The sequence below is a fragment of the Schistocerca serialis genome, chromosome 5, assembly GCF_023864345.2.
Source record: "Schistocerca serialis cubense isolate TAMUIC-IGC-003099 chromosome 5, iqSchSeri2.2, whole genome shotgun sequence".
NCBI classification, from domain to species: Eukaryota; Metazoa; Arthropoda; class Insecta; order Orthoptera; family Acrididae; genus Schistocerca; species Schistocerca serialis.
The window spans coordinates 136,369,316-136,390,079 of NC_064642.1; the positions used below are offsets into that span (position 1 = coordinate 136,369,316).

The following is a 20,764-nucleotide window of genomic DNA, read 5'->3' on the forward strand; positions in this document are numbered from 1 at the left end:
GTAGAAAATATCAGTACTAACATTGCTAACATTGAGAGTACAGTAGCTTCAGTAACTTCTGGTAATGGTAATGTACAACAAGTTGTAGCTGCAAACGCCGCTTTTATCGGGTGTCGGCAGTTCTTGCGGTTCGATCCAGATAAAAATATCCACCCGCTAGATTTCTGGAACGATTTTGAAGATGTGATTCCACCAACTTGGTCTGAACGAGAGAAAATCTCGTTTGTTAAAAGCCATTTAGCAGGTGACGCCATGCGTTGGTCAGCTGATGTTATGTTGAAATGTAAAACATTGGCGGAATTTAAAACAGCTTTTATTAATGAGTATTGGTCTAGCAATAAGCAAAATGAAGTGTTGAGAGAATTTTGGAGTGGGAAACACTTCAATGCAGGCAAGGAATCAATTAAAGAGTTTGCTAGGTCATGGATTTCACGTTTGTCACATTTGGCGGAAAAGCTGAAACCTGAAATGATTATACTAGGTCTTGAAGCCAAACTGCCATGGTATTGGCAAACTAGAATTATATCTGCCCCTAGAGACAATCTGGATCGTTTCATTGAGCATTTGGAACGTGTAGAGCGTGTTGCTGCCAATGAGGAGCAAGCACGTAATAACCGAAATGCTAATAATAATGGTAGTAATTTTAGGAACGAGCAAAATGGCAATGTAAACATCAGAACAGTAGGTGTTCGCCATTCTAAGAGAGGTAGGAATTGGGGAAATAATTATCAGAACCAACAATGGCGTCCAAGGGATAATAATTTTGTTCCAAACAGAAATATGCAGGTAAACAACAGTACGCAAAGTAATGCTATGCCAGCTAACTATAATGAAAATAAAGGAAACAGTAGTAGGCCGAGGCAGGAAAACTAGTTCCCGTCTATGAGGACACTGGCGCTCACCAGGCGGTTACTTTTCCTAAGCCAGTAGTTAAGGGAATTGGTAAGACAGATCAGAATACTCAAACCGAACATGCGGATGAAGAGTCGGTAGCATCCAAGGATACAACAGAAATATTAGATCACTCACAGTATTTGATAGATACTGTATTAGAGACGCTTTCTAAGTGGGAAGAGAAAGAGAAGGCGCAGCAGTGTAACGATAGGGACGAGCTACAAAATACTGAATTGACAGGTGAAGAAGCAGAAGAAATTCATGCTTATATTTACGATGAAGATGATGTGCTCTTATCTAAAGTGCCTGTGCAAGATATTGATAATGTACTAATAGATTTAGGACAGGAGGTAAGTGAGAATGTAGAGGGTAGGCTGTTGAGGGTCGATGAACCCAGTAGCTGTAACCAGTTGTCACTTGAGAAGGAAACCGACAATAATGGTGAAAGTGGTTTAGCTGTAACTAATGTTATGCCCGGTCTGGAGGCGCAGAATAGCTCAGACTACAGTAATTTGGGTCATGTTCAGCAAACTAAATGTAATGAAGTCGTGCGGTGTTTCGATTTAAAATTAATAGACCGACTGGAAAAGGCAGCTGAAAATGTAATTCAGGAAACCCCTACACACTGTGACCTAAATGTAATGAAGACAGATGTCGATCACTTTAGTTGGAGACAAATCCAAAAGGAACTACTAGATGAATTTGAGGAACCACCTGTACAACCTAGAATAAGCCACCCTATAATAATAGTGAATATATTGGGTATCAATGTACGTTGCCTCTTAGACAGTGGAAGTGAGGTGAGTGCAATATCTCAGTCCTTCTTTGATGCATTACCTGGTAAAGACAAGCTTACAGTCATGAGGGTATCAGGACTAAGAATAATTGGTGCTACTGGCAAGGTGTCAAAAATGGTAAAGCAAGAAGCTTTGCTGCCCTTTAGCATTAATGGTAATTTAGTTGATCATCCATGTTTAATTGTAAACAATCTCAGTATTGAGGTTTTAATTGGCATAGATTTCTTGTCAAAATATCAGAGTGTTGTTGACTTTGAAAGAAGCCAGTTAAAAATGGTCTTGCCAATAACCGGAGTAATTACAGTCCCTTTTAGTGATAAGCATGTAGTAACTGATTATGAAACTTGGGAGCTGCCTATACGAGTTCTGAAAAATAGGAGGTATTGGGACGAAGGTGTTAATCTTAGTACAAGTAAGCTGAACACAGAAGAAGAAGAAGCAATTATTTTGGACAAAATAGATGCTAAATTGCAGGAAATCGATAACATTTCCGCCAATCAGAAGGAAGAACTGAGACAGGTTCTAAAAAGGCATCATAAAGTATTTTCAGATCGACGTGGCGTGGTCAAAGGTTATGAATGAATGCTGTAGGGAGGAGGTTGTTCTGTAACCTCTACACAGTGTGGCAGCTGTGCAGTCCCAGCTGTGTGAGATCTTCTTTCCATTTCAGGTCTCACTCACTCTTCATCTTTTCTATCCACCTAAAATTTCTAACTCTTCTTTACAGCATTAAACCAATGAATGATGTAGGGAGGAGGTTGTTCTGTAACCTCTACACAGTGTGGCAGCTGTGCAGTCCCAGCTGTGTGAGATCTTCTTTCCCATTTCAGGTCTCACTCACTCTTCATCTTTCCTATCCACAAAAATTTCGACCTTTTCTTTCCAGACATGAAAATTTTCTGTCATGGCTATCAAGCCATGAGTTATGTAACTATTCTATCTACCGATTAGTGAAGAAAAATACCTAATGTGACAGACCTAATAGTGACAAACAATAGAGAAGTATGACGTAATTAAGATACAAATGTATTTGAGTAACAATTATGTATAGTACCCTGGTAATATAGTAAGTACAAAGTGTTGTTTTATTGGAAATGGTCCACCAACAGTAATTTAAAGAGATATATGAATTCATGTACAAGCAGTATCTGAAGTGGTAGTGAAACCTAGTGTATGCATTAGAGCTAACTAAGAAATAGTAAAAGAGATTGCTTAGTGTTAGGAAAAATATGCAGATAAGTTGTAAGATTAAACTCACCTGGTGTAGCAAGGAAAGGCAGTGTAATAGAATTGAGCAGTGTTTGTGGTTGAGACGTGAAGGACATGTCCGTGAAGTATTTATAAGGTTGGAGCTGGCCATTATTTTAGTGTAGTGTGTGACAGGATACACCTACACATATTGAGGTTATGAGTTGGAGGCGTGAATGCGACCATAGGTACCCTTATGTTAGATGAGACAGAGCAGCTCATGGTGTCCTATAGGTTTAAGGAATTTAGCATTACGCTCGTCCATAATTACTTGATGCACTTTAGTGATAGGTCTGAGAGAGACTACCTGAGGTTTCAGCGTCCGATCGAGTGGAAATGGATTGCCACGTGAGCAAACTAATCAGCTGCAATACACTATGAATATGAAATAAATGTGCTATCCTATGCATTAAATATTAATAGAGTGAGTGTTAAATAAGTACATACACTAGCAAAATAAATAAATAACATACTGACAGACGTAAAACATTATTTTAGCTCAGCATAAATACACTTCAAAGTAAGTAAGTACCTAATTGCAGATGTGGAACTGACAACAGCAGAGGACCAATAAGTGGATTTAGTAGTCAACTAAACGTAGTGTGTTTTGAGCACTCACAACTGTACTATTACCAAAAGTTACTCACATGTACATGGAAGCCGAGAAAACAACCACTAATCATACTCATACTATCTCTAAGAATAAAGTAATCAAAGATGAGTCAGTTAAGTAAATAAGATGCAGATTTGTCAGGAATGTACCGAGCATTGGTTCAGTGTTCCGGCCCAGAAATAATAAATTCAGATTAAATATGATTTATGATTGTATGCCTTAGGAGCATAAATTTTCTCTAATACATGACTAAAGGCGTTTTGAGCCATTTGTTTAACGATTTTATGACAATTAAGTAACTGTATGAGTAAAATTGAGAAAGGTTCTGTTAACTTTGTTCCAGCAACATACTGAAGGATAAAATGTATATATCCCCATTTCATTGTGACCCACCCTTAGATGTTAAGTGAACAGAGTCTGAGGCACTCTTTTTGTTTGTTCTACAGGACAAACCAGATAATGGCAGCCTGGTAGCTGCATGAAAGCGTGGAGTGACTTGGACACAACTCACAGTGACCCCTCCCCTTTCCCCCATGTAATTTAGAGAGAACATGAAGGACGCACACCATAGCAACTTCCCCTCCTCTACCCTTGTGAATGGAAGTGTAGGACGCCAGCCAAAGCGGCTACAACCACGTGTGTAAAAATTATTTGTGAACTTTTTCTTTCAGGTTTAGAAAAGACTGCTAAGAGATAATCATCTGTTTATGTGTCATGTTATTTTCTTTGAATTTGTGTATGTAAAAATGTATCTCATGTATTTAATGGATTTAAGATTTTCATAATTTTTCAGTTTGTATGTGTTTGTCTAAGGCAATATGTATGCCAAAATATTTCACTGACTTTGCTTAAAATTTTGAGTAATGACATTGTTTAAAAGGCAGTGAACATGCCCATAATTTAAATAATTAATGTAGGTAATCAGTTTACTTTAATGTTTCTACAGGTTTATATTTCAATTTTGATTTTCATAGGGAGTTAAACTGTACTCTTGCTTCCCTTTTTGTAATTAAATTTTTTTTTCATTCATTAACATTCATAAACAAAAAAAAAATTTAAGTAGAGGGTGATGTAGGGAAGCAGCCTACTCACACTGTAGTAAATTCACATCAGTTTCCATTGTGTGCCAACCAGTCTGCTGTAACTAGCTCTGACGTCATAAATGTTGCGCAATACCTTAAAAATCAAGCAAATGAACTAAAACTTTTCTAGCATGTCAGGAATAATACTAAATTAATGTGTGTTGAATATCAGTTCGATAAATTAAGTCATTTTCGAAATTTGGACGTTTTTCTGAAAAAATCATTGGCGCAACAGAAAAGAGCTAGAGACTTCAAAATTTATATATAGATTCATCTTTCATAATGATTTAATAAAAACAGTACTTTGGATTTCACAAATTAAGATTTTAGTGGAAATTCATGATTTTGTGGTTTTCGTCTCAAAACTGAAGGAAGCAAGATAGATTAAGTAGGCTAATAAATAAGGCTAGGATGTTTAGATTTAAATAGGTTGGAGGTCCGCTATGACTATGAAGATGTGTAAAGTTTCTTTTGAATACCTATAAAATTATAGCGATAGCGGATCTCAAAAGGGCCAGTTCAGAGCTCATCTACTGCGTGCAGTGTAATTTAATTAATTCTCTCGCCCAAAATATTTAACTTAGCCACGTCAAAATTTTATTATCAATACTTACCTGCGTGCTGAATGCACGTTTAAATTAAAAGCTTCATCGGCCATAAGCAAAAGAAGCTATAAATTATTATGTAACTTGAAGTGGTGCGTTACTAGCCCAGCGGCTAGTCGAGAGAGCCGAAAAGATCAGGCGTTCCCTTCGCCGTCCGCACCGCGGCTTTATATATAAGGACGCTACGCGAGGAAGCAAGGCCCCAGTTCTCTCCAGACGCTGAATGACACGCCATCTGTGTCGGTAGTCGCGTCGCATCAGTGTATCTGCTACAAACAGCCTCGGGTGCCGTATTAAGTTACTAGAGATATGCGGAACCATGAAAACATTTCATGTGAAGTGTTAATTCTGGAATGATTTTCATTATCTAGCTTCAGTTTGCGTATTGTCGTATTTTCACGTGCCGTCGCGGGACAGACATTCTACCAAAAATTTTGCGTGGCGTTTGATGAAATATTTTCATCAAATTATGGCGAGCATTCTTTTTAACATTTAATTCGGACATTTATAATTGCATCAGCGCATTAGACTCTGAACTGCTCTGTTAGTTAGGTTGTAGGGATACTTGTGTTTTTTTATCAGTGAATTTCAGAATATACTCAACTATTTTGGAAAACCGTTTTTGATTAGAAATCCCGCACAATCTCCTAATTCCTCAGAGCTATAAGCTGCAGCTATAATGGTATCTCAATTGAAGTGGGCACTAGGATCTCTAAATACTGGCTCCATGTTTTATTAAATCACTTTCTGGGTGCCAAGAAGTAAATAGAGAGCCAGGGTTGAGAACGGCGAAAGACAGCATTAACAACATTCTAAAAGCCAGAAACTGATTCAACACGCAAGCATTTATTTTTACAAACTCATCCGCCGCCCCACACTGCCCTTCCTACCCTAAAAAAACTGCTGATCTGTCACTTGTAACCACTGGTACTTTACCACTTGTGACAATGCCCCCCCTTAAGTTATTTGCTATTAGCCCAGACAGTTTTCCCTTCCCCGTCCTGTTGAGGTGAAGGCTATGCCTAGTATAGTCCCACCTACTGATAGAGTCAACAGGAACCACACCGATATGAGACCCCATGCCTGATCCAAGCAGCCGTTCCACCTCTAAATTAACTCTCCTAACAGAAGAGTTTAAATGAGGCCGGTCATGGTGACTCAGAACAGACACAAGCCCAACATCAGTATGTCTCATTGCTGAAGCTATCTTTATCAGGTCACTCTCAATTGAATAATTTTGGTTTCTACCTATGCTGTTGCCCGCCCAACCCGCTACTACCACGGTGTCTTCCTTTGTGAAGTCTTTACAAAGTGAAACTACATCCTCTATCACCTGTCCCAGACTTGAACTAGGTTTAAAAAAGCTTGTGACCTGGCAATCTGACCCTAGTTCATCCTGCAACAGTTGCCAACACCTCTACCATGTGAACTACCTAACAACAAAACTTCCTTCTTCTTCGCAGATTTTTCTGTCTTCTTACTTTTCAAACACTTTTTGAAAGTTTGTTGTGTCCTGTCTACTCCTATATCTATTTGTGGGTCATCAGTTTCCAACTGTGACAGCAGATCAAACCTGTTTTCCATATTCACAAGCACACTGTCTGAAAACATCCTCTTCCTATTTTTTCTGTAACCTGTTGTCACTTCCCACCTCTCTTTTCCCTTCTTCCCCCTTAACCTTTCCAGATCTAATTTCACTTTGTCTAGTTCCACCTGAAGGGCAGCAATCTTCTGCTCCTGTTCCACTATCTTCCTATCTCTACAGCAAATCCTGCACAACCAATGAGCCTTGTTCATTTCCCCAATTCCCACGCTGCTGTAGTCGCCCACATGGAAGAAACTGCAACAATCACTCATGGCAAACAAATATTATCTTTAGTCTGAGTTACAACAAGAATAACTTTGTAGACTACTCAATTAATATATTAAATTTCTTAGAAAGTTTAGGCATTAAGTTCAGATACTAATTCAAAACTTCTGGAGAAACAAAATTTATGTAACGTGTATTATTTATGTAATGAAACAAAAAGTAAACAAAGAATTGAGCCTAAACTGTATAAAGTTTCCACTTATTTTGGTACTTTTCACTTTGACTACCTACTAGAGAATCAAATGGATATCATATAAGAATACATTAAAAACACAACTTTACTTTATTGAAATAATGACGTAACTTTACAGTATATAACAACGTAAACAAATCCTAGTCCAAAACTCGTGCCTAGGAAATGTTTTCTTTTTTCAGAAAAATACACAAAAAATGTGAATCCATCAATTGATAGCTTACAATAGGTATTAATTTGCTAATTATGATGTAATATTGCCTTAATTAATTGTTGCTATGCAATTAAACACTTATCTTTACGAGAACTGCGAATGTGCATGACCCGGATTCTGGGTTTTTAGGAAGGATTCCTCTAGATGGCCCATGAATAGGGTGAGATAGGATGGTACCATGTGTGAGCTCATAGCCATGCCCCAGATTTGTTTGTAGGTAATACTTTCAAAGGAAAAGTAATTGTGGGTGAGGATATAGTTGGTCATGTTGACTTGGAAGGAGGCTGTTGGTTTGGAATCCATCTGGTATTATGAAAGACAGTGTTCAATAGCGGTAAAGCCATGGACATTAGGAATGTTAGTGTAAAGGGAGATGGCATCAATAGTGATGAGCAGGATACCCTGTGGTAAAGGAAAAGGAATTGTCGAGAATCTCTAGAGGAAATGGTCGGTAGCTTTTATATAGGAGGGTAGGTTTCGATTAATAGGTTGCAGGTGTTGGTCTACAACAGCAGAAATTCTCTCAGTGGAGGCTCATTAAACGGTCACAATGGGGCTACCAGTGAGGTTGGGTTTATGGGTTTTAAGAACATGTAGAAGGTAGGAGGGTGGGGTGTGATAGGGGTGAGGAGAGAGATCCACCTGGGGAGAGGTTGCAGGATAGGCCTAAGGATTTGACGAGAGGCTGGAGATCCTGTTGGCTTTCTGAAATGGGGTCACTGTGACAGCGTTTGTCGGTAGATATATCTGACAGCTGGCAGAGTCTATCTGACAGCTGGCAGAGTCCTTCTGCCAGGTAATCCATGCTGTTCAAAGCTACAGTGGTGAAGCCTTTGTCAGCAGGTAGAATTAGAAGGTCAGGATCAGTTTTTAGGTGGTGGACTGTGTTTTTTTTTTTTTTTTTGTGGATGTATGGTTAGTTTGCAGTTTGAGGGATTTGGGGAATGAGAGTGAGGCAAGGTTTGATGTTAAGAAATTCTGGAACGTTAACAGGGGAAAATTTAGGGGCAGTGGGGGTGGATCGTGGTTGGATGTAGGAGTGAACTGAGTCATTCCTATATTTGCAATGATAGATGAGATAAAAGAAAATTTTCAGATGGTGCTTCACACAAGGCATACCAAGACTGCTTCCAGAAGTGGAAACAGCATTGAGAGTGGTATATCAAATGTGGAGGATAGTATTTGAAGGAGACCATGCACAGTAAGTAAAACGTAAGCATTGAAAAATTTTGTGGACAGAGTGCTGGAATTTTTTAAACAGACCTTGTATGTACAAAAATTGGGACTGTTGCACAATTCATCCAACATATCTGACATTAGAACTTTTGTTGTGTGTTGTGATGTAGCAAACTCATTGGTAAAAGTGCTGTTTGGGTGATGAATGGTAGATTCCTCTAAATGTAGAAAAATGTAAGGTACTGCGAATGGTTAGGTAAAACAATCTTGTAATATTTGATTGTAGTATTATTGATGTGCTGCTTGACACACTCACATCAATTAAATATATACGGTGTAGTGATTTGAGAATTTCCATGTAAACTCTGGAACCACTCGACCTTCTGCTGCCTCGAACACCCGATGTTTTAAAGATAAGTGAGAGAGCCTATTTACTGTGCAACACATGTCTGTGTTTGCAGGATGGACATTGGTTCTTGGAGGACAGGAGCTGCTTCAGATGAGCGCTGCTGACAAGTGTTTGCCGCTCACACCATAGAACCCGTATGGAGGGTGCAAAGAATAACTACATATTACTCCTTGGTGGTCGAATAATTGTAATTGTTGTATACAATTGAAACATGATTTGTCTGAGAATCTTGCTTAATCTTGGTGTTAGACTTGCTAGAAGCAAGACCTGTTTTTGAATATCTGGGGGTTATTCAACCTACCACATTGTAATTATATTTAGTAGTATCTAAAAGTTATCATCGTAGTTGACTTGCAAGAATTTGTATGTTTATGTGAAACTTGTGGAGATGAAAATATACCTGAACTGAACTGAAAGTATGAGGGTACCGAGTTATTTCTAGTGAGAGAGAGAGAGAGAGCATTTTTAGTTCCTCTAACCAGCATTATTTCTTTGGAGAAGAAGTTGCGGAGATTGACGCAGTCGCATATCTTGAGAAGAGGGTCGGCTAAAAGTTTCAGGTAAGTCAACTGTGGTAAGAGAAGTGTGAAGTTCGCAGTCCAGTTTTGCACCACTTCTCTTGTCACCAAAACCATTAGAAGGGATCACTTTGCAAAGCAGTATGAAGTGTAATACGTGTGTAAAGATGGTAGTAGGTAAGGTGAATGGTCATCTTTGGTTTACTGGGGGAATTTTAGGAAAATTTAGTTCACAATGAAGGAGGCCTTGTACAGAACACATGTGTGACCAAGTTTTGAGTACTGCTCAACAGTTTGGGATCACCCCCCAGGTAAGATTAAAAAAAGACAATGAAGAAATTCAGAGGTATGCTGCTAGAATTTGTTACTGATAGGTTTGATCAACATGTGAGCATTACAAAGTTGGTTAGTGAATGCAATGAAAATCCTTGGAAAGAAGACAACATTCTTGTCACAAAATGCTGTTAAAAAGTTTCAGAGAATGGGCATTTGCAACTGACTACATGTGTATGCAACATGAAGACAATATAAGGGACATTGGATCTTGTATGGAGGCATGTAGAAAACAGTACTTTTTCTCTCATTCCATTTTGGAAGTGGAACAGGAAACATAAGGACTAGCAATGGTAGTCTGCTAAAATGACGTACCTCATGTTTCTTGTTACTTCCACAAGAGGTATAACTTTTTGGCATAAGATCATGTTCTCATGTTGGCAACACTATTACACAAGAAATGACAAGCCCCGTTTCCATAGATGCTTAAGTGTTATGTGAAGAATCTGTGCACACTGGGTTGTACAAGTTGTGACAATTTTTCTTCTGTGACATACTACATGTGGATCATTGATTTATAATATTTTTTACAAAAAGGATGTGAAAATACTTTGCTATAGATATGTCATTTTATCCACAATCACAGTTTATGTCTTGTCATTCATTTCTGGTTATGGACCATAACATATAGGTCAGTATTGTTATTGTTGTTGTTGTTATTATTATTATTATTATTATTATTCAGTGAGTACGCAGAACCCTGTTGATGGTGTTATTAACAAGCAAATGGTCTGGCGGCATGCCTCAAAAATGTTTGTCATGTTTCAAGCTACTTTAAGAAGGAGAGTACAAGGCAAGAATAAGCAAGTTGTAGCAGCTGATAAAAGTTTAGGTCAGTTTCATCGAATGATTTTAATGCATCTAGAAATTGAGCTGTTACAACTCATTAAAGACCTTGAATCTGAGCTATTTGGACTTACATTGAATCATGTAAGTAACTAGTATTTGAGTTACCCAAGAGGAATGAAACAGGCAATAAATTCAGCTAGCAGACATGGAATAAACAATAAGTGTTCATTAGCCTCCCTATCATTTCATAACTGACACTTTTGTGATGTTTACATATTATGTTTGTAAATAAAAATGAATATCCAGTCAGTATGTATAGAAGACATGTAAGTACACCATTTTACTCAAACACTCTCATGACATGACATTGTGCAAGTTCTCTAATAGGACATTGTAATAATCATATTGTGTACAACATAGTTTTTTTCTGCTATCACAAGAAACGAACCTGGTAATTCAAACAATGCAACCAAATAACAGTTTTTCCCTTATGGTATGTCATTTTAGGACACATCCCACAACGAGGTACCCCTGCCATACAGATGTAGTTGTAGATGATCTCTTCTTAACATAAAAAGATGAAGCTTTGTGGAAACTAATCTCCCTCCATAACACAGCAAGCTGGAACCAATATTCATTCTGTAATTACACCCTGTTAATAATTAATTTTTTTTCATCTCATTGTTCCTTTCATCTAGTAGTCTGCTAGTGCACATATGTATAATATGTTGTTGAACCTTTCAAAACAAGAAATGGGTTGTGTTCATGTAAATTTATTAGTCAGACTATAGTTTTCAATATGCAGCTCCCAATGGTGCATTTAGTTTTTCTGGAATCCATATTAATTAAAAATAATTGAGACTTGAAATTGTTACTGTAGTGAATGCTAATTTGAACGAAGCTAATGGGTAGTCCTAAAAATATTGACATTACTCACTATAAAGACCAACATAACGAGTTTACAGTATCATGCTGTGATTTTTCTGAAACTCATTAACTTAAAAGATAATTCATATTAAAGTTCATCCATACTCAAAATTTCTATTGCAGATTTAGCCGTTGTTGTTAAATTTCAGTTTCTACTGCTATACTTTTGTTGCTCTAATTTTTTAAGATTGAGTTACAATCTACACTAGTTAATTAAGCTATTAATTAAGAATTTGCATAATTTATCATAATTTTCAATACAGCTGTTTTTTTTCTTCAATACATTTAAATACAATTTTCTATACAGCGGTAAATGAGTTATTCCCAACATAGATATACAAAATGGTCCCAAATCTTTTGCGGTTTACTAACCCCTACCAAATTACTGTTGTAACATATAGCTCATGTAAATTAGAAAAATTTCATCAACCAGTTTTTCAAATCATTATGTAGTTTCGGAAATACATAAATGTTCATATGCAAGTCTTTATAATGGTAACCCTACTCCAAAATCTTCAGTCTGAGCTCAGAAATCACAGCAACAACATTATGTAGCATGTTTGCATAGTAAACTCTGCCTGTAGTCAATGTCACGTTAACGTCTACATAACAATTTTATATAAGCGAACTGTATAAAGTACATGTCTGTCACCAGCATTTGCACCATCACTTATCAGTGTGTCTGTGTCACCTACTTAATATATCAAATCCGAATACTGATTGGTATTAATTTTTACAAAATCTTCCTTTGAATAATTTGGACCCTGACTATGTATTGTGTCTCTATGGACACTCATCTATTTGTTTCATTGATTAAAAGACACAGTGCATCACCCACTTAAACTGAAGCCACTATAGCAAAGTGTTTATTGTATTGGAATTCAATTTTGATTGTGTATTGTTATTATTCTGTCACTGCCATACTGTTGAGCAGTAATGTGAAGATGCTTTCCTGTGTGAGGCAGTTGCATGTGAGCTGAATTTGTGCTCATAGTGCCTATAATGACAACAAATGTAGGAAAAGCCATATTAATTAAGATTTGTGTAGTGTACATTATTGGAATATTTCCTGTAACCAGTGTAAGGGTTTACAGGTAGGTAACCTCACACTTCCTTGCAATGATGATGAAGTGAATTTGACACTTGAGTGTCCTGTTGCAATGTGTGTGCTTTTTCTAATTAAATGACTGCTCAGGAAGACTGCCGTCTCACACTCTCTTAGTAGGCTGGGAGTTGAAGGGAAGAGTTTGAAGACTCATTCTTCATCTTGTCAGAAGGTAGCAAAATAAATTTCATTCATACAAAGGTCTATCTTTCTTGGACAAGCCTAGCAGCACTTGGAGGTGATAGGTTCCCAACATATTATCAATATTTGGAATTCAATTCAGTGGTATGCCATTCAAATGCATTGCACCCCCCTTCCACCCCCCCCCCCCCCCCCCCACCCACCCACCTTTCCCCATCCCCATGGGACACATGTTTTAAATTAGAATCCTTGTACTTCAAGGCCCCCAGTATCCCACAATCATGCCTACACAAGCAGTGAAGATGCCCTGAGTTTCTCACAGTCAGCTTCTGTTGCCTGTGTGTTATCATTAATTTCAAGCAATGTGTTGTTGTTATTGTTCTAAATCAACATAAATGTTCAATATAGTTCCATCGGTATGTTTTCATTTTACTGTCACTTGCATCTTGCTAATAAAAGTTTGCACCCATGAAGAAGCTACATTTTGAAAGCACTTGCATTTCATCCTCCCCCACTGAGACAGTATTTAGATACGCATTTTGGTCTGATTTAGCACCCAGCAGAAATTAAATCAACTACTGGAATTTTGTTACACAGTTTTTAGATATATTTATGTTGTGCTCATTGTGTACAGCAGCATTACTAATATTACCTCATGATTAAATATTTGCAAAAAATATGTCAAAACTTTGCCTAATAATGTAATATTTTATAGGTTACCTCCCCTTGTTTTATTTCAGGTAAAGCATGTTTAAATAGCTAGCTACTATGTTTACTCACTTCACAGTTAAATGATGCCTTAACACTTGCTTTGTTTTCAATAGAAGCAAGTGCAGTAACATTGCAGCCAAGTGTGCAGTTCAGGTTCATTGGTCTCTCAGGCAGAGCTGGAATAGCTGTGAGCAATAATTCATAGGGAAATGAACCAAGTTCTGTACAGATTACTTCAAGCTTTTCCCTGAATTCACCAGGAAACAGTGGCATATATGTAATGCTGAATTCAATCTGAAAATGTGAATTAATCATTAATCGTTCTACCTATGACAAAGCAGTACTAATGATAAATAATAATATCTGTATATCAGTGCTAATGAAAAATAATAGTATCTGTGTATCTATGAATCATGTATATGATGATTGAAAGTTTGGGATGGAAAAAAACTAGTGATGAGTAGAGAATAGGTTTATAAAAAAAAGAATTGAAAGAAAAAGAGACAATGGAAAATCCAGGATCGAATGCAATAGTATTATGAGAAGGAAAGTTGCTACTCACCACACAGAGTGTGGTTTCAGTTGCCTGAGACTGCAGTCATGCTTGTGAGTTGCATTTGGATGTGTGTGTACATATGTATGTCTATTGTGGACAAAGGCCACTGGCCAAAAGCTTTAAGTGTGAAAATTTTTGTATTGTGCCTATCTGCAACTCAGCATTTCTGCTGTATGGTGAGTAGCAACTTTCCTTCTCATAATATTGAAAGAAAAACAGATGTTTATTTTCCAGCAGTACCTAATCATTTCATTGTTAAGTTGTATGACATTTATTGATGAATAACATAAAGCACACAAAGAAGTAATGTCTCTCCTTAAAAATTTTTAAAGTGGTAGATTATAACACTGTCCCAAGAATATGAGAATGAAAGTCTACTATAAACTCAAGAGCAGAGATGTACTGAGCATGGAGATAGGTTCACTACAGTGAAAAATGCTGCCATTCAACTGACAGATTTATACACAATGAGATGATCATTTGAAAAGATCCTTAATATCACACTTTTATGTTTGTATAAAATAATGACTGAAAATTCAAACATTAGATACTGTACATCATGAGAAAAACAGTTAATAATGTGAAACTTCCTGGCAAATTAAAACTGTGTGCCCGACCGAGACTCGAACTCGGGGCCTTTGCCTTTCGCGGGCAAGTGCTCTACCATCTGAGCTACCGAAGCATGACTCACGGCTGGTACTCACAGCTTTACTTCTGCCAGTATCTCGTCTCCTACCTTCCAAACTTTACAGAAGCTCTCCTGCGAGTTCGAGTCTCGGTCGGCCACACAGTTTTAATCTGCCAGGAAGTTTCATATCAGCGCACACTCCTCTGCAGAGTGAAAATCTCATTTCAGTTAATAATGTGTTCAACATAAACCTTTCTGATAAAATGAGCATTAAAAATTATGTTACTAATTATGTAACTATATATATTATAGGCCAAAAGCATTATCTCTTGCTGTACAATATGATCACAAGATCTGTAAAATGTATGTTATGAGATGAATACAAATACAGTACTGTAAACACTAGATTGGAAATTAGTTACTTCAAAATACACAAAGAATGATGCATATCATACATAATGTCTAATTTAAATCTGGCTTAATCATATTTCTCCCTTTAAAATTGGATTGATGTATAATGAACTGTATTTAATAATTTTCATTTCTGTTTATGAGTTCTAAATGAAAAATTGACATACACTTTTTATTCAGTATCTCCTTAGCTACAGGTCTATTGAAGATATTGAATATGCATATCTGAAGTAGTGCTATTAAACTAATTTCAGAACAAAAGTTCAGACTTTATTTACTTATTTATTTATTTATTTGAAGCTCAAAATGTAAGTGTTGCATCATTTACATAGCCAAAATACATCGCAGGAATAAATTTAACTAAAAAATATTACACCATTTCAAATTAAAGGAACCAATAATGAGGAAAACATGAATTGCCATTGAGAAAAATCATGGTTTATGCTTCATATCTATTAGGCAAGATAATTCATGAAATGAAGAGGAAGCCAGCATACACTTTGTTGAGCTGTTCTGGTGTCATGATCGACCACACCTTGATGGAGCTGTGAGGCGAATCAATGTGGGGTTAGGGATGGCCCTGAGGACAGCCAACTTTGCTCATGTTTCTCTGGTGCCCATCGGGACTATCAACAGATGGGGTTTCACTAAGCATGGCCTATACCAAAACAGGACTGGGACTGATTCTTGAAAATATAGGGGGTGGATCTCGGGCCACACATGGTCAAATACCTGTTGTCATAGTGTAATGGTACTTTGACTTCCGCGCCTCCGCCAATACAAAGTTATAATTTACGATTGCGCACGCAGAAGAGCGCTGCGCCAGCGACCGATTTTATAAATAATTTTGTTCTTTTTTTTTTTTTTACTTTTGCGTAGGTTTTTGTTTTTAAGAACTAATGGAGGACTCTCTCTCTCTCTCTCTCTCTCTCTCTTGTTTTGATACGAAAGACGTGTATTTTTCGGCGATGGTTGAATGTGCTTTGGGTGAAAATTAAAATTACATTACAAAGTGAGGTTGTTTCAATAGCTAATGAGGAGAAGATAATAAAAGGTAACAGTACAATTGGCGTTCTGGTGACAGGACTTGCAATCTTCGGATTTGATACAAGTGCAGTTTGGATTTGATACAAGTGCAGTTATTATAAATTTTGGACATTTTATCTAATTTTAACCACTTAATAGCATCAGAAAATGAATTTGGACTAAGTCTCATTCATTTCAACTGTAATGTTAAGTGCATGAAATTTACAACAATATTGTTTTCCCTGTTATTAATTCGTGTTAATTTTAATTTTCATGTTGAGGAAATTAATTTGGTAAAAAAAAGGGAAAAAAGATAATGTTCCATAAAATAATTTGCATGGACGCGAAAGAAAAATTTTGGATTGAAAACTGTATATTTGACGCTACATTTGCAACATAAGAATGAAAAAAAAAAAAAAAAAATTGGTGAGTACAGAAATTCACATTTTTTCCAGTTTCAAGCAGCCATCTGTACTTCCTTTATTCCGATCCATTTATTTCGAAATTATTTTTTCAAATTGTAGTTAAAACTGATTTACTACTATTATTGCAAATGATAAGTGAAGAGCATATTCACAGTCATTTATTTGTGAGAGGGAAATTTCAGTGCCAATTTAATAATTCAATTTCTAATTAGAAATCATATAGAAATATCCATTTCCATAAGAGAAATTTCAGATTTCAACATATCATATTTAAAAAATTTTTTTACCATTGGAAAATTTTATTTGCAATTAATTACGAAAATCGCAAGATGGACGCTAGACGCGTAGAAATTGTTTCCGCGGACGAGCTTAGTGAAAGTGACACATTGCAAAACATGTCCGACAGTCAAATGAATACTGAACTTAATAGTGAGGATGTTCAAGACATAATTTTACCGGATCGATTAAGACAACAACCCCTATATTTAAACAGATATACAGGCGAATGAGAGTGAGTACTACGCGACAAAACGTGACATTGACAACGTGAACTTCAGAACCAGACATCAATCAGACATGAAAAAATGACGAAACTAAGACACAGGACTCTGACATGCTCAACCAGATTCTGAAGTTACTTGGTGACCAAAACAGAAAATTTGACACTTTAGACAAAAGATTTGACACTTTACACGACAATTTAAAACGTGACACTGGGAAATTTGACACTAAATTCGATGAACTGACACGGGACATAAAACAAAATTTTGAAAAACAATCGAGACAAATTGCCGACTTGACAGAAACCACCAGTAGTCTTGGAAGGAAATTTACTGACTTAACAGACAAGGTTACGAGACAAGAAAAGGTATTTGTGGAATTCAGTGACGAGACAAAAACTGACTTACAACGATGTAATGAGAAATTGTTAACAGTAGTTTTTGAACAACAGAAAACCAGTACCCAAGTTGACGAATTACGACATTCACACAATTCCGTAAAAACAAACCAAGAACACTTAGACCTGACGATTACAGACCTTTCAGACAGATTAAATGATGTAACATTGGAGCAGAAATCCTTACAGGAAAAGTTAGAAAAGCTTGAAGACAGAGCAGATGTAGATTCTTTAAAGAATGACACAACTCTAGCAGAAAAACTTGTACATGAATGCAAATTATGTGATGATTATTTAGATGAGAAGTTTGAGACAATGACACAGATCATTTTAGATAAGACAAAGGAACAAGTAAAGGGAGAAACAGATAATATTCAGAAAGTGGTACGTAAACTTAAAGAAAATGTAATACCAAGTTCGTCAGTGATACCAAAACCCATAACAGGCAACCAAAACATAAATGAGAATCATAATAATGCTAGACCCAGCACGCAGCCGAAAATAGAATAATCAATGAGTGATACAAATCCCAATGAACCATTTTCAATGCTACCACAAGATCAAAATTACTATCAGACATCACCACATACTATGCACAGTTTGACACAAAATGCAGGACCCATAATACCATCGGGAGTAGCTGATGAAACATTAGTACGACATGGATACTTTCAGACATTTTCATGTGATGAGAAAGACAAAGTGCATCCGATTGTTTTCGTCCGCTCTTTTGATGGTATTTTCCCGAGACATTGGTTAGAAGCCGATAAAATTCGATATGTTACAAATTTGTTATGTGGAAGAGCAGCTAAGTGGGGAGCAGCAATGAAAAGACGATGTTTAACATTTGAACAGTTTGAACAAGCATTTCTTGAGGAATTCTGGTCGATCACAGAACAGCAAAGTTTAAAATGAGAAGTATACAATCCAGAAATTTACAACCCGAAGAAAGAGACTTTACGACAATACTTTGAACGCTACCTAGACAAAACATTATATTGGACAAAACCAGCAGATTTACCCGACGTAATTAGAACACTTAAAAGCCACTTACCATTTCCTTACCGTGATAAATTAATAGGAGTGTCCGAGGACAACATAAAGAATTTTTTTAGTTACGTTGATGAGATAGATGTTGTTTACAGAGATGAGATCAGGAATTTCAATCAATTGTATCCGATCCATCCAAGCAATTTGCGTACGCACAACAGAAATGACAGAGGCTATTGGAATCTGCCTCCGACACCACAACAAAACACTCAAAGAAACAATTCGCACTACACTGGGACAAATCCATTCAATATTAGGAGAAACAACTCGCAGCATTGGCAAGGAAACAGTAATTATTACTATAATGGTTATCCGAACAGTAATTACAATCAGAACAATAACAGTTATATTCAAACTAACAACAGAAGAAGGAACCGAAATTATACAGATCAAAGAAGAGACAGGTACCATCCAGGATATTTTCAGAGAAACAACATCCAACAACATCCAAACATGTATTGCAGGAATAACAGCAATGACAATAGCAGTTACAGTCGTGGGCGAAATAATGTATGGGGAAATCACAATGGACCACCGCCACGACACATGCAATACAGCAACCCTCAATTCGTACCTAACGGAACTCCCAATGCGACGCGAGGTAATGTCAACAACCAAACAGCTGATACTTGGGTGACGCGCGACAGAAATGTAAATATTATTGAGTTGGGCAATGAACCCAATCCGCAGCAACAACCGAATTTGCCGGAAAACGAACGATGACCGAGCTAAGCGCTCGAGTTACGGTCAATAGGGAGCAGAGCGCAACGGAACCGACGATTTGTTTTCTCCGATATGATGACAGTAAGAAAATAGAAAAAGAATTATATCAGGATGTAGATTTTAATAGTACCAGTAAAACAAGGAAGATTATTCAGGCTATAACACGAGTTATGATTGGTAGTTATGAAGTGGAAGTAATGTTAGATACAAGAGCAGCAGCAAGTGTCATTTCAATGTCCTTATATAATGAACTCAAACAAATAATGAACATACAAACATTGCCGGTACAGAATTGTCACATTATAAGGGTCACTGATAACAAATCAAAGAATGTGAAATTTCAAGTGCTAATTAACTTCACATTTTCAGATATACCACTCAATTACAGTTTTCTGGTAGTAGACAAATTAGTTATGCATTGCATATTAGGAATTGACTTTTTGAATGAATATCAAGCAATCGTAGATTTAGGAAAAAGGAAATGTCATTTAACCGTAAACCAACAACAACTGACAATAGAGTTAACACAGGGTAAAAACTTAAACAGTAAACAAGGTAAATTTGAACAGATACATTTTGTGTATCCACCAGCAACAAAAAATATGTGATTTAACTTTTAATGAAGCTGTATCTCAGGGAATTAAACCTAATGATTTATATGAGAAATGCACAGAATCTGAATATCTGACGAAGGAACAACAACTTGAATTACTTGAAGTTTTGCAGCAATTTGCTGAGGTATTTGTGGAGAAACCTGGAATTATTAGAGGCTATACTTATGAGATGGATGTTAAGCCACCCAAAACATACTGTAGAACATATTATAATATTCCTTGGTCAAAGAAACCCGCAGTTTTGAAAGAGATTGAAAAAAGGCAAGCTTGGGGTATCATTGAAAGGTCACATTCACCATATTGCAGTCCGATACTAGCAGTTAATAAAGAGGATGGTAGTGTAAGGTTAGTGCTGGACGCATGAGAAATTAACAAAGTTATAATCCCAATCAACACACGACCTATTAATTTGGAGGAACAACTTTTAAAATTTCATAATGTACAGTATTTAACCAATATTGACCTCTGCTCCTCATTTTGGCAGGTGAACCTCCATAAAAACAGTCGTAAATACACTGCACTTCTATGTGAGGGACGTAGTTATCAATTTTGTGTTCTACCCTTTGGTCTATGAGTGAGTGCTGGAGTATTTATTGAAGCCTTAGATGCTGTTCTTGGACCACAATTGTTATCGCAAATCACAGTTTATGTTGACGACATTGTCATTGCCACCACTACTTGGGAAGAACATGTAAATCTTTTGAAGCAACTTCTGACAAAGTTTTCTGATGCAGGTGTCACTATCAATTTATCTAAGACGAAATTAGGGAGGAGAGAAATCAAATTCCTTGGTCACATCATATCAACT

The 20,764-nt window shown here is 36.8% G+C and overlaps 1 protein-coding gene across 1 annotated transcript in view; it reads right to left on the reverse strand.

Annotated features, from left to right (window-relative positions):
• LOC126481517 (hydrocephalus-inducing protein-like) overlaps nt 1–20,764 on the reverse strand; it is a 62,449-nt gene that overhangs the window by 36,271 nt on the left and 5,414 nt on the right. Inside the window, exon 2 of the mRNA XM_050105315.1 lies at nt 13,695–13,919. Within this exon, the coding sequence (XP_049961272.1) occupies nt 13,695–13,898 (204 nt within the window). The 5' untranslated portion in view covers nt 13,899–13,919. The remainder of the gene's footprint in view (nt 1–13,694; nt 13,920–20,764) is intronic.